General features: G+C 44.8%; 1 protein-coding gene across 1 annotated transcript; it reads right to left on the bottom strand.

The window, feature by feature from the left end:
- Positions 1-11,320: 11,320 nt before the first annotated feature.
- Positions 11,321-12,791, bottom strand: rps16 (ribosomal protein S16). Its single transcript, XM_077593942.1, has 6 exons — positions 12,675-12,791; positions 12,531-12,582; positions 11,977-12,078; positions 11,801-11,897; positions 11,687-11,734; positions 11,321-11,610 (listed from the first exon to the last, which is right to left on the bottom strand). Exons 2-6 carry the CDS (start codon positions 12,576-12,578, stop codon positions 11,465-11,467), a joined length of 441 nt encoding a protein of 146 aa, XP_077450068.1. The 5' UTR covers positions 12,579-12,582; positions 12,675-12,791; the 3' UTR covers positions 11,321-11,464.
- Between the last annotated feature and the right edge of the window lie 2,598 nt (positions 12,792-15,389).

The following is a 15,389-nucleotide window of genomic DNA, read 5'->3' as shown; positions in this document are numbered from 1 at the left end:
GCAGAAGTTCCCCATCTTGTGGAAGACTTCCTGTGTGTGGTTCCAGTTTTTGTTTCCATTCTCCAGTTTCCATTTACTGTGATTTGCTTTGTACTTTTTGCTTTTGCTTTGTTGTTGTGCGGCCTTTGCGACTGTACTGTCTAACTTATAACTATGCCTTTTCTTGCTACTGTCACAATGAAATTTCCCGAATACGGGATGAATAAAGTTATCCAATCCAACTAAACCCTTCAAAAATGATGAAAGTGTCCCAATGTTCTATGAATGACGTGAGAAACACACAAAAATGAGAGGAAATTAATTTAAAATATCAAGCATGCCAAAAAAAAATCGTAAGCGGAAGCTAACGATAGGCAACAGAAAAACCACACGAAAACATTTAAATTTCAAATGATGAATAAGAGGGAAGATAGCTCGACATGGTGACAATGGATGGGATGTCTCACCATCAATGGCAGTGAAACATGACCACTTTATGAGTAAAGATAACAAGTAACAAAATGAATGATCCACCGTAATGCAAACATTTATAGATATGCAGCATATCGGCAAATCTCCCTTTTATTCACGTGCAAAGCGCACGCAAGCACTATGAGCGTGCCTGGTGCCCAAAGTTTGAGCGCACGCGAAGGCCGGCGCCACCTGTTTGATACCATAAAAATCCTAGTTTTACCTCCGCGGATGTTAGCGGCGCTCGCGTTTCGGGATTTGTACAAGCATGGGTCAACTCGGTGCAGGTGCGTGCGGGGAAAAACTGTCAGGTGGGAAGCTTGGCTTGAGCAGCGGCCAATGTGAAGCTGGGAAAAAAAAGTTAAGTCAGTCTAAACTTTAACCGCATAAGCCAACTTGACTCTCAATTTGCGCGTCTGCCAGCCAGCGTAATCCCGGCTGGCCCGACCAGAACCTGCCGATGACCTCACTGTTTGCTTTCACAGGGTCCCCCCCCTCCCCGGGCGGGGCACTTGTGGTCGCGGGTGGACCACCGCCCGGGTCCGAGGGGACCGCGGCGGGCTGGGGATCCTGTTACCAGGGGGCTTAGTGGCGCCGCGGGAAACTGATGCACGGTCGCGCTAGATGTGTCGCGAGGTGCATGTGCTTGTTACCCAAAATGCACCTGGACTTATTAGTCGGTGGTATCTGTACTTTAACAATGCGTCTATAAATACAAAAATTTCAGGTTGTGAAACACTTTGTTATGCAAATGACCATTTCAATATACCAAAACAAGATCCAAGTTATGAGCCAAAAGGTTTTATTTAAAATTATTGGTGAAAAAAAAATAGAATAAGCGAGCCCTGTCAAATTGGTTCTAATTAATGCTAAGTTGTTTTGAATTCATCATTTGAAGTTGTTTAGATGTGTGCTGGTGCACAACGTCTTTTTCTTGAGTCTGTATCCGTTTTTGCTACCGCAACCAAGATGGCGCCGTTCAAGTGGCAGCCGGTGGCGGTAGCTCCGTCCACTCTTGTTCGGTTTGGGTTTTTGCTGCTTTTCTGTCTTAATGATTTGATTTGGTGATTCTTAATGATCCCATTTACTTTGCTTTGCTTTGTGCTTTTGCTTTGTTGTTCTGTGGCCTTTGCGACTGTACTGTCTAACTTCTGTTTTTTTATCTGTATCTGCATTCCCCCCTTCTTGCTACTGTCACAATGAAATTTTCCGAATACGGGATGAATAAAGTTATCCAATCCAATAATCTGCGAGTTTTTCAGTTCAAATGTCCAATAATATAATCTGCATTTTAATTTCCAGTTTAGCTTGATGTGACGTGAACGTTAAGGTTTTTTTTTTGTTAAAAAGATAAAAAAATGCCAGTGAGGTTTATATTTGGGTGCGGCTTATAGCCCTAAAATTTATGTGACTTGAACAAAGTCATAATGTAGCATCTCATCTCATTTTCTGAACTGCTTTATCCTCACTAGGGTCGCAGGGGGTGCTGGAGCCTATCCCAGCTGACTTCGTGCCAGAGGCGGGGGACATCCTGAATTGGTGGCCAGCCAATCGCAGGGCACGAGGAGACAATTCACGCTCGCACTCATACCTAGGGACAATTTAGAGTGTCCATTCAGCCTACCATGCATGTCTTTGGAATGTGGGAAGAAACTGGAGTACCTGGAGTAAACCCACGCAGGCCCGGGAAAAAAAAACTAAACACAGGTGGACCAACCTGGATTTGAACTGTGAGGATGACACGCTAACCATTCAGCTGCCGGGCCGCCCATAACGTAGCATTTAAACTATATATTTGGTGTATATTTACAAAATATAGTGATCGATATTTTTTTAATGGAATAAAATGACTGATGATTCCTGACATAACAACCCCACTCTTGTGGGTTAGTCGTGAAAATTTGTGCGCCTTTCCCAATTGGTGGCCCCTGCAAGACTAGCGTTTCCATCCGCTACAGTGATAGCTGTCTCGGGGGTGGAGTTCTCTCTCTTTTTTTCTGGGTGGGGTTAGCACCCCACAGTTGTGAACTGTGGGTGGCAGAAAGATAAAACGTCCGTGTCGTTGTTTACGCTGCCTGTTTGTGGCCCGCGTGCATCCTTATGTAGCACCCGGATGCTAAATGATGCCGTAATGGAGATTGGCACTTTTGCACCTTTTTACCTTCACAAGGGATGGCCGCTTCTCGTTGCTTTTCTCCGAGCCCCCCAAAAAAAGACAATTCTTCTCCTATGACTTGTCGAACGCTCTCTCCTGGAGGTCCGCGTTAAGTATGGGGGGTCCCACCTGTCCGTTTTTCCCCCTCGTCATCCTTCAGGGTCATTTAGCGGTGAGGTGGACTTTTTAGTTTAGGCGTTTTAGTGTGGAAACAATGCTGTAGGGTGGCGCCCCCGTCCCAAATGCCGGGCGGGACGGTGACCCACATCATCTTCATGTGTGGTCCCCCGCTCCAGTGGTTCCTTGGGACCCCCAAAACCAGGTTTAGATGAGAATGATCCTAGTTTGGTACCATTGACAGCGAAGGATGTCCGATGCATTTGCGCTTGGATCAGTCCAAGCAGATTGGACGTCTACCGCTCTGAATGACAGCCATCGATTTAGCCCACAGAGAAAAAAGCCGTAGGTTACCAACCCTAAACCCCCACCAAATATCCCACCCGCTCTGGATAATCACCATAGCCGAGACTGGCGCTCCAAGAGCTAAACCTCTTTTTGGCCGGCACTCAAAAAGTCTCCAGTGTCACTTAAAAGTGCTGTTGTTATTATTCCCACAATGCACCCCGTCTTGGACAACACTCAAAGAACCCCCACGTCCCCTCCTCATTTGAACATTCCTTCCAGTGAGTCAGTTTGACTCATTTCTCCTCGCTTCTCCAAAACGATGATCAATAGTGCTGGATGGAGTCATCCCTTGGCTCTCAGCGTGACGCTAATGAATCACCGGACGAATGCAGCGTCGCCGTCGCGCGCTTTCTTCCTCCCCGTGTGGTCGTCGGACGACCGTGTTTGCAGAAGGCCGCGCGCTCACCTGCAATAACACGACCTCGTGCCTGTAAAAGTAGCAACGCGCTCGTCGGACGCGCGCAAACAACGCTAACATTCAAACCAATCAGTTGTTTAAAAAGAAAAAAAAATCCTGTTTTATTATTTAGCTCTGATCAATGAACTTATAGAAAGAATCCAATGTGATCAATGGAGCTTACTTTGATTGCGATGGACTGTTTTTGCGCTTTGTTCGTCAAAGTTTGTTTCACAAAGGTAAAGCAAACGCTCATTTTCAACCTGATCTTCACTTAAGGCGTGCTGACGTGGCTAAATGCTAAATATCTTCTGGTACTTGCTAGCTGCTATTAAGACAGTCCAATCAAGTCATTTGTCATTATTTGTGCGATAGCCTGTCCCCAAGTGAAGTAATCCAATCCTCAGTGTGCTTCATGCTCGTCCGTATTATCTTTGGAACAAATGAGCGCCTTAAATTGATGCCTTGGCCACTTGCGGTGGTTGTCCTTGCCAGCTGTTTGCCCTCTTGAGGTAAATCTCGATAAATCAGCCAGACTTAATCTGCCGTGTGTGTGCGCACGGATGGGGGGAGGTGGGGGTTCGCTCTTTACCTCCATTGGTTACAGAGCATCCATCAAACGCTCAACAGAGAAGTTCCACGTAACCCCTGGCGACCCCTCCGCCCCCACCCCGCGTCTTTCTCCCGAGGCGATTCTGTTCAAACTCTTTTATCGGCGCGCCGTCGCGTCCAGAAAGCACTCGTTCTCCGCGTCCGCCGTAATTCTTCCCGCGTCGGAAAGCCGATCCCACGGCCGCGTCGTCCATCATGTAACTTTAACTGGAGGTGACTCGGCATCGATACGAGGTGGACGGCAAATCATCCCGCGGCGAGACGGCCGTGGAAATTCCAACGTGTTGAGGGAAAAAAAAAAAACTTTGCGGATGATTATGTTTCAGTGAATTGACGCCGATCGACGTCCCGTCCATTTTGACCGGGCGGGGCTCATGAAGATTGGTTCCGGTCAAAACGGATTGGACGCCTATCGCCTTCAATGGCGGTCTATTGCTCCCTTTGCTATTCACAGGCGTCAATGGCAGTTAAATAATCCCAGGACAAAACCCAAATCGAGCAGCGCGAGCGTCCAACACGGTGTCGGGAATCCGATAGCGGCAAGAAAGACACGAAATGGCGTTTTTTTTTTTTTTTTTTTTTTGGCCAGAGGCAAATTTGCAGGCTGCCCGCCTGCGCTTAGGCCGCTCCATTAAAGTGAAATATCAGATGCGCGATTCCTGCCGCTCCCATGACATCACCCGTGTTTGGGCCAAAAAAATAAAACACAATCTCTGGCGCCAAAAGCATCCGCTCACCATGTGCGGGATTAACGGCAAAATAGGCCCTAATTTTTCTCACGTTCCGGACGGGCGACCTTTCGGGGAAGCGTTTTTTTTTGGGGAGGGACATTACTGAGGTGCCGCGTGAAAGCAGATGGCTCGCGTGGACGTGCAGATGTGACGGCGCGTATCCGAGTGAACCTCTCCCTCCGGAATATCCTTCCACACCTTGTTGGCGGGACCGGAACCCTCCCGCGTGTGGGCCAAGTTTGACTCATGAGAGGGGTCAAGACCCTCGCCGCAAAACGCTTCCTGTTTCTGCTCAGGTTGTTTTTCGGCGGACCGCCACCAACGCTCGATCTGGCCCACGTCGCACGTTGATGCTAGTCTAATCTAAATTTAAGCCCTTGGGGAGTTTGCAAATATTCGGAAATCGCCTTTTGGGATTAAAGAAACCCACAGTATGTTTATAAAACATGTCCAGATTTGGATAACACACATCTTTGGAAAATATATCCAATATTTATATGCTTGAAGTAATAAATCGTCCTTGATTAAATATTGGTAAAACAACAATTGATGTTAATGAAAGCCAATATAGGCCAACGGGATATTGCTATATGTTTTAATAGTCGGAAATTCATTTTCCTGTTTACTGATATTCCAAAATATGCTTCAAGATTCGGGCTCGTGTAGTGATTTTCATAAAGTAAAAACTTATCAATAATTCAAAAAATTAAGCTAGTTACCAATATTTTTAAAACACGACAGAGTGTGCATCATGAAATATTACTCTGTTCTGAAAATAAATACTATGTATTCCTAAATGTTCCGAAATACCTAGTATTCCTAAATATGGACCATTAACCATAAATTCATTAAACACACTGATATTTGTAAACGTGCGTCAATATTAAAAATCAAGCCCTCGTTTTTATGGCATTACTTGGAAATGCCTGGCCGTATTTGAAAATCTGAAAGTCGCTATCGATATTTGTTAGACAAATGAATCCTATTGGCCAAGTCTTCAGCTGGCATGGCATGGCAAAACACAATCTCCACCGCTGCCTTGACCTCCAGGCGCCCTCGCTGATGTCCGCCACGTTCCGATTTGAGATCGTCTTAAAATGGGGAGCTGTCCACTTTTGACAGGCTGAAGGCCACATATATCCGTGTCTGCCCCCCACCCCTTCCCCAAAAAGCCTGTAAATCTGGACACTTTACTGCGGAGAGGGCGGGAGGAAGCCACCCTACCCCCGCCCCGCCCCCTTGCCCGCGCTGGGCTCACCCTGGCCCACCGTAATCCCACCACTTCCTCTGGCCCGGCTCACGCCACTAATGCATTTTGTGTAACTAACAGCCGTCGTTTCCCGATTGTCACGCTTCGGTCTCGTCGGATAAGGTGTTGGGACATCCACAAAACCTATTAAAAAGAAAAAAAATGTGGAATTCCAATCTGGTCTCACCCCTGGGACTAAGGATTTGGGGTCCTTTGAGACAGTCCCTCAAATTTTAAACACCATTAAATAGTCTTGTAAGTCTCAAGACCACATTTGTGGCCCCTCTTGTTTCGGTCTTCTTCAGTTGTGGTCTAGGATCAATTAGTCTTGAGCACAACTCAACGGCAAAGTGCTCGAAACCAACTTCGCTTTCTTTACATATAATCAAAAATAGCATGATTAACTTGTTTAATGTATGAAATATGATCATTTTCTTCGGAAATGTTTTTAGTATTACATTTAGATGGGACTGGGGTCTCAAATGTGGTCAATTGTAGCCCTCACGACAATATTTTGATATTTAGTTTTCATATTGATGTCGGCTGCATGAGTAATACAATAAATAAATCCTTTTCCATTGAATTAATTTATTAAAATAGCAATTTTGCAAGTGAATAAGTAAATAGTAATACCATTTTGGTGGATTGCTTAAAACGTATGAATCATTTAAAATGAGGTCATTAAAATAAATAAAGCCTTTAAAAATAAACTCAAACATGTTTTTGAATAACAGCCACCACTGTCCCAGGAAGGAAAGGGTTAAATGAGTTTGGAAGAAATCCATTCCCAAAAAGTGGGCCATCTTGCCGAGACGCGTCAGATGAAATGTCGGGATTAGGACAAAACGGTCTGGAATTGCAGTTATGGCTAACACCAGCCTCGAACATTTCGGGCGATCGGGCGGCCAGGTGGGATGCCTCAACCAGGGCCCCCCCTGCTTCCGTCACGGTCGACCCCCGCCCGCGCGCCCCGAAATAGGAACACATGGGTGTCGAGTGAGAGCTGTGGCGTTTTTTTAACGCGGCGTGACCGGGGTGGGGGGCGCCCGAGACAGGCGGGTTGGACGCGGATGGCACGGCGAGGGTGCCCGGCGGCAGTCGCGGGGGCAATCGATTCGCGGCCCTTGTAACGTAGTGAGCCGTGGCGCTCCTTAGCGGAGCGCGACAGGTTGGCGGGATGCTTGCCAAGAAACTCTGGCGCGGAGATTTTACCTGACGTTCGATGGCTCGTTAAATCGGCTTGAACTTGAACATTTTGGCCAAAAAACTAACTCTGTGTTTAATTTTTTAAAATCTACTTCTGGTAGTCTTTATTTTTATTTTGATCTGCTTTTTGTGTCAAATCAGTGATCAGTTGACCAATGATTTCACTCCTTAAGTCACAGGTTGCCGTCGATGTTCGATAGATGTCCAATCCAAAGGGGTTCTGGCAGCAATTTTTAGCGACCAATCCATAAATTCAATTTGCATAATTTGTCAAAGTGCAGCATTGCAATTAGAAGCTCATAAAGTGACAATAGCAACAACAACAGACAGTGAAAGCTAACCTGCCTGCTTCAAAGCCTGTCTGGTGTGCCGCTTCGGGTCCTGAGCGGGCACCCTGACCTTCCAAAAGTGGAGGTCATAGGTCGCGGCGGGACGGCCTTGAGCTAGGGTCAAAGTGCGACGAGGCGTGTGACCTAGCGATTGCGCCGGGGCGTCACACTTTGGCTCTCGCTTAGCCTCGAGTGACCCGAGTCACCCCGAACACGGGCCGTTGACCATAACAGATAATGGAGAGAAGTACGGATTTGGATACTTTAACAAAATATTTTGAGCCAAAATGTCCGCCGGAGTCGAGTTCAAGAGTAGACTAAACAGGGATGGAGAGTGATGATCGCTGGCTGTATTTCAGACTGGAAACAGCTAAGATGAATCCGTCGTCAGTCAGTTAACAGCGGTAACCACGACGACCCTGATGTGGGTTAGCTGTTTGTAAACGGCGGCCATTTTGTGCTGCGTGACATCCTTTTCAGGTGAAACTCCAAGGTTTTCGGGCCCAAAAAATGGCAAAAACGACTACATTGTTAGTGACGACGATGCCAGCTACCCTTAAAAGTTAGCTCTTTTTAAATGTCGGCCATTTCACATTCAAAAGCTTAGAATACTTTCGTGTGCGACTTCCAGTTGTCTCGCCTAAAAACATTTGTCATCGTCCAACGTCTTATGAAATATTTTCCTAAGCTTTTGTGGGATAATTGCACTGCGTGTGCACACCCAAAGTGCAAGTGATGACAAAATGCATCCTGGCCTGCCACCTCCGTGTTTGTTAGCGGAGGTGTTAAAAGAGGAAAGGCAGGCGTCGAATGTGCGCGCGTGGCTCTGAAAATGCACTTTATTGGTGGCCATTTTTTCTCGGTGTTGACGCGCTGCGCTTAAAGACGAGTGCAAAAGTCGATGACGTCAACACGTGGCTTTGTAACAGGCCGTGACATTGGCAGCTGCCATGTTAAACAGTGATCATTTGCCACTAATGCCACATTTGGGGTCCGTAGGAGTTTGGACGTTTACGGGGATACAGCGCGTCACGCTCTAAAATGTCACCAATTGATTGTTATGCCGAAAAAAAACACATTTACCTTCTCTTTTGTGTAGAGTATTTCTTAATTTCACCGACATAGTATATGCTGTTGTGACATGCTAGAGGAGGGGTCGGGAACCTTTTTAACACAGAGAGCCATAAACAATTCCTATTTTAAAATGATATTGCTCCAGAGCCATACTCAGAATTTAAGAGTAAAAATGTGAAAATTAGATGTGATTTTTTGGGGGGTCATTTTACCACTTTTAAAGTACTAAATGATTTTTTTTTACAACACTGTTATGCAGTTGCTAATCAATGAAAATATGCATGCAGAAAAGTCTAATGAAAAACAAAAAGATGATTGAAGTTAGAGGTAATGTCAGCGCCATAGTGCCGACGTGACGCTCCTATTGGTGCATTCGGGACTTGGCTCTGTCACCAGCGGTTTAATTACATATTTTACCTTACAGGTTAGCAAAGATCCACATGCACCCATCAGAAGAGCCACATATGGCTCCCGAGCCATAGGTTCCCCACCCCTGTGCTAGAGTGTTTGATTTATTTATTTTATATTATTTATATATATATATATATATATATATATATATATATATATATATATATATATATATATATATATATATATATATATGGGTGTAATTGTATGTTATGGGTTTTTGTGTTGATAATATTACAGTAAAGTTGGATTGAAGAAACAACAACGTATCACTGTTGTGATTATTTCTCCCTGTTTTTTAAGATTAAATGCAGGGTGTAACACTGTTAGTTACATTTCTATATTTAAAGCACCTATTGATGGCAACCGATGTCCAATCCGTCTTTCCGGAGCCAACATGGATTGGGCGTGTATTGCCGTAAATAGTAGGAAAAGAGTTGATGCTTAATAAAAATGTTAGGAATGAAAAAATAAAAATAGCCCAATCAATGAAATGTCTTCTGTTATTTTTCCCTTTCTAGTGTTGTCTTCTCGCCGCAAGCTTCGTGACAGCGTCCATGGGAGGAGGTAAGAGTAAACAGCAGTAAACAACAGTAGCAGTGGGGTAGTGAGCTTCCCCGCTGGCTTGATTATTAGGTGGGCTGTAAACAGGACCCCCAGTAGTCCCTCCCAAGCCCAATTTCACACAGCCGCCTCCTCCCCGCAGCGTAAACGCTGCGGTCAGATACCCGCGGAGAGAGCGGCAACATCTGGGCGTCAGCTTATAATGAGGAAGAGCAAGGGATACACTTTTTGTGCTAAAGGGCCTTTTTTTCCCAAATCATACTAAATACAAAATAAGATCAGAAAAATCATAATTGAATTGATTGCTTTTATTGTCATTATACAGGTATAATGAGATTTTATTTCATTCATTTTAATTTAGAACTTCTGTATAGACAGGGTCTAGTCCTTCAAATTCCTGGGGGTCCACGTCAGGGACAAGCTCTCCTGGTCTACCAACACCTCGGCAATGGTGAAGAAGGCCCAGAAACGCCTCCATTTCCTGAGGGTACTCAGGTCTACCAACACCACGGCAGTGGTGAAGAAGGCCCAGAAACGACTCAATTTCCTGAAGGTACTCAGGAGGAACAACTTGGACACTAAACTTCTGGTAACCTTCTATAGAGCCATTGTGGAGAGCATCCTGGCATACTGCATTACAGTGTGGTACGCTGAAACCACGGGAGCAGACAGAAAAGCCATGCAGAGAATGATCAACACCGCCCAGACGATCATCGGCTGGTCTTTGCCCTCACTGGATGACATTGCCAGCCCTCGCTACCTCAGCAGAGGTACCGAACATTGTCGGGGACCCATACCACCCTGGTCACAACCTGTTCCAGCTGCTGCCCTCTGGCAGACGCTACAGGTCTCACCAAGCACGGACACATAGACTTGAGGACAGTTTTTTTTCCCACAGCCATCAGGACTCTGAACTTGCATTACGTGACACACAATCCCTTCTGTGCAATAGCTTCGGGGTGTGCAATAACAATGTGCAATATCTTAGATTTTGCAATATTTTAGAATTTACCTTGCCAGGATGTGACTTCTTATATTTTTATATTACTAATGTTTTTTTTTACTGGGAAAACGCACTTTGTGGAGTAGCACCACCAATTTTGTTATACACAGCTGTGTATGATGACAATAAAGACTTTTGATTTTGATTGATTTGTATGCATGTTCCCATTGATTACCAGCAGCGTAACAATGTTGTTAAAAGATATGTATGTAAAGTATGGCTCACAATAATTGTTTGAAAAGAGGAATTGTTTATGGCCCTCTCCGTCAATAAGGATCCCGACCTCTTATGTATAGCTTTAATTTCAGTTGCTTGTTAGAAAAGAATAGGAAGTTTAATTTAGTTTGGAGCTCAACTTTATTTTTTACTGTCCTTTGGTGCCATCTGTCGTCACAACCCTAGAACTGCGAGACATGATCTCCTAAAATTTGCTCAATTGGTTTGCATAACGCTTAAAGACAAAACATTGAGTATTCTTTTTTTTTTTATGTGCATAGGCATTTAAGGCTTAATGTTAATTCAACATAAGGATAATATTTGAGTTTGAAAAGACTGACCTAGAAAAATGCTAGTTTTTCTAAATGGTCATATTTGGAGAATTAAGGATTTAAAAATAACTACCCATCCCAAGCCAGGCTATAACAAACTTTGTAAATGTCACAATTATGATGAAATCCATTTATCAAATATTTTTATTGTGAAGTTCCACATAAAACATGGAAGCAGCCAACACAAGTGGTGGAACAACTGGACAGAAAACAATGTCACTTTTCTTGGATTGAGGGCCACTTTTATTCCAATGAAAACATACACTGCATTTAACGGTAGGACTTCTGGTAGCGGGCACGGGCTCCGGGTCCACCAAATTTCTTGGACTCGCAGCGGCGTGGGTCGGCGACCAACAGGGTCCTGTCGTACTGGATCAGGATGTCCTTGATCTCTTTCTTAGAGGCTTCGTCCACATCTGCCAGCAAAGGAGACACAAAACCTTATTTGGCGAAGATCAAAATTGGTGGTTAGCATTATCGTTGTCTACTTACACTTCTGATAGTACGCCACCAGTGATTTGGATATGGCCTGGCGGATGGCTGGAAGGATTGAATAGAAAAATCATGAGATGGCAAACGTCGATATTGTAACTTGCGGTTGCTTACCATAAACCTGCGCGACATGTCCGCCTCCCTTGACGCGGACTCTGATGTCAACGCCGGCAAAACGTTCTTTACCCAGCAACAGCACAGGCTCCAGGAGCTACATCAAAAATAGGATACGAACCGTTAACAAGTATATTACAAGTATACTAATTGACACATTCCAGTGAATTGCTCACCTTGTATTGAAGAGTAGCGGGCTCGATCATCTCCAAGGGTCTGCCGTTCACTTTAATCAGGCCATTGCCTCTCTTGCAGTGGGCAACTGCAGTGGCAGTTTTCTATAATAAATAGCAAAACAATGCAAAAATTTACTATCGAAATCAGTCATATTAGAACGTGGGAGGACTTCATAGTTTGATATGTAAACACTAATGGGCTGATCTAAATATTTGATAGCCCTAAATAATCGCAACCAAGTCAACATCGCAATGTCAAAGTATTAAGTTTAAAACAAGTCTTAATATTGTAGATTAACAACCCAGCAATGCATCTTAGCCGGCTAGTGGCTAACTAAAACAAAATACATTCTATGCAACAATTAGGATGAATAATGGAGATATCCTCACAGCTATTGATCGTAAAGACTCACATCTTGATGCAGCCTTTAAATCACCATGAATTAAAAGACGAAAGAGTTTCGTTGATATTAGCAGGCCGAGCTAATGCTAGCCAGGCCACACCGGATTCACCGCGCCGCCACACGTGAGAAAATATCATCCGTTTTACTTACTTTACGCCCAAAAACCTGGACCGATTGCAGAGGGCCTTTGGTCGGCATATTTCTGAAACATACAGGACACAATTTTTACTTCGGAAAGGCTGAAAAAAAGTGATTTCTTTGAGGTTGAACGGCGCATGGAGGTAGCCAACATACCGTAGTCAACTAGGTTGCCGTGCGGAAAGGCCGACGGGGTTTCACGGACGGAACATCAGGGACTGACGTACGGCGGCGTCATCTACTTTGCGGCAGCGCTTTGCGACTGCTGCTACCGCTTTGCATTTCCTCCATTTTAAATTAAAAATAGATTGCCTTTATTAGTTTATAACTACCTTCCTTTTCTCCCACATCCATATTTCCTACATTTATCATCCAGCTTTACATTTATATATCCTTGTCTTATCCATTTTCCTTGCTTGCCTTCCTTTTAAAAAGATTTTGTGTCCTTTCATTCTGCCCTTTCTTCTTTTCTTCTTCCATATTTTAATTTAAACGTAAGACCAGCTCTCTTATCTGTTTTTATAAAGCTGTAACAATAATAAGTAAACGTTTTCACAAACTATCACGTAATTTTGAACTGTACTTTAAGCAGCAGTGTCATCTAGCGGCGACGAAAGTAACGACGTTCAATGTTGCAATCAGTTGCAGGCTGCTGATGCCTTATCAACCACAAGTTGACTTTAAAAACACAGACACTTTTCTGTGCGGAAATCAAACAAAACAAGCACCCACTCTGCTCTCATACCTACTATACTGTCAGGTTTGCGGCACGTATCGCCTCCAGATCTAGGCTCATCTTGAAGCACGATTTTAACATTAAAAGTAAACACCCGGATGGTGGTTGCCCACACTTTATCTGACACTTACTGCAGCAAAAAGCATGTTTACAGTTTGGACTGGTAGCCAACACATGCTAAAATGGAAAAATACTGTGCAGATTTATCCATGCATTCATTTTCTGAAATGCTTCAGCTCACAAGGGTCGCGGGGGGTACTGGAGCCTATCCCAGCTAACTATGGGCACCAGGCAGGGGACAACCTGAATTGGTGACTAGCCAATCGCAGGGCACGAGGAGACTGACAAACATTCACGCTCACGATCATACCGAGGGATAATTTAGAATGTCCAACTAGCCTACCCTACATGTTTTTGCATTTTGAGTTTGCTAATATAGTTTGTTTTGAGTTATTCGTAAATGTTCTGCCACATGTGGAGACCCCACAAATTACACAACTCCCCTGCCCGCCACGCGTCTTTCCCTCCTGCCTCGCCGTCTGCATAGGAAGCGCTCGAAAGCCAAGCCGTATTTCCTGAATGTCAAGTTCGGCTCACGGCGTCCAGGCACCGTTTGATGAGGACGGCTTTTCCGCCTCTCTGTCAAAACTCGTAAATAAAGAGCGAGCCATATATGTGCATTTCCTCACCGTGCGGGCCTTATGGAAACACATCACCTGGCGGCGCGACCCCGCCGAGCCTGTCACAGCGCCGTGAGCACGAGACAAACTCGTCGAGATTTAGTGTGGAGGACCTGCCGTTGCTGGCCCGCCGCCGCCGCTACTTTGACCATAATAGGCCAGCGCCGTGCTGGGGAAAAACGTGTGTCCGGTAATTGAAGTTCACCCGGGAGAGTAGAGGAGAGGACGGGAGAACGACCTGAGCCTCTTTGAGGTAAACACCGGCGTCGTTGCCTTGGAAACCAGGCCAGGAAAACACTTTTTGGTTCACCGGGCAGAAAAGTCCAGTTTGGGGTTGACGTCAACACGCTTTGCCTTTTATATACCTCGGAGAAGAGCTTGAAATAGCCGCAGGCCTTTTTGTTTTATACCCTAAAAATGGATGCCGATGTTGGAAGCAGACCACTAATTATCATTATCTATTGTCTATCGCCACAAGTTGGTTTAAGTTCTGCACATCAAAACAAAAGAACTAAGACAAAATACCCAAAAATAAGGGCTAAGAGCTACCGCAAGTTTTTCCAAAAATCCCACAGTTTAAACACGATGACTGTCAAGGACCGACTGTAATAGTTGAAATCAGAGTACCCCAAAAAGCCCCTTATTTGCAATTTAAACTGCTGTAAACCTCCCCAAATGCTCCGATTTAAAATCAGACTACGGTAAAATGTAATGTTCCTGCAGTCCAAATATGCTATTAGTTACTTTAAAATAAATAATGAATGCAAAGCGGCCAAACTTGGCAGCACGCAGGGCAGCACTTCCCCTCTGTTGGTGTCACCCGCCGCTTTCTCTTTTCCATCCCTCTCATTTTCCGTCATCTTTCTGCCAGTGTGTGCGTCGGAGGTCAAGGGTCACGCATGACTCAGTGGGTTGAAGATGGGGACGCGCATTCAAAGCACTCATGTTGTTATAAATCTTCTTGTTATTGTCGTCACTAGCTTGACAATATGTCGGGAGCCGTGTTCATTCGGGTTAAATTGCCGGTGATACAAATCGGGCCGAAAAAAAAATTGGAGGCCATTTTGTGCGTGTGCGTCCCAAGAGGAAAGGTTGGGAAGCGGCGATGGGAAAGTGGGCCAGCACTGTCAGGCCTCCACTGGAGAGCTCCTTAAAAGGCGCGGAGAGATGATGTCGTTGACTCTTTCCTCCCGCGCACCCCCACCTTGAAGTTTTTTTTTTCTCCTTCCAGTCTTTGGACAAACTCATCATGCAGGGAAAGGAGGAGAAAAAAAATCTCGCAGATGACTTCACCTCATCGTTTCAACGAAAACCTTGGCGCATCGGGAGCTGCCGAGGCTTGTTATGAAAGATGAGACTTCCCACATTTGAGATCACATCAATCTACCCAATTTCTCAGGACAATGGTAAGATATCTAAAAGAAAAAAGGACATTGATCTATATATTTATCGCTA

The sequence above is a fragment of the Stigmatopora argus genome, chromosome 23, assembly GCF_051989625.1.
Source record: "Stigmatopora argus isolate UIUO_Sarg chromosome 23, RoL_Sarg_1.0, whole genome shotgun sequence".
Classification (NCBI taxonomy): domain Eukaryota; kingdom Metazoa; phylum Chordata; class Actinopteri; order Syngnathiformes; family Syngnathidae; genus Stigmatopora; species Stigmatopora argus.
Note: the sequence above shows the minus strand (reverse complement) of the source record. Positions and strands in the feature narration are given on the sequence as shown.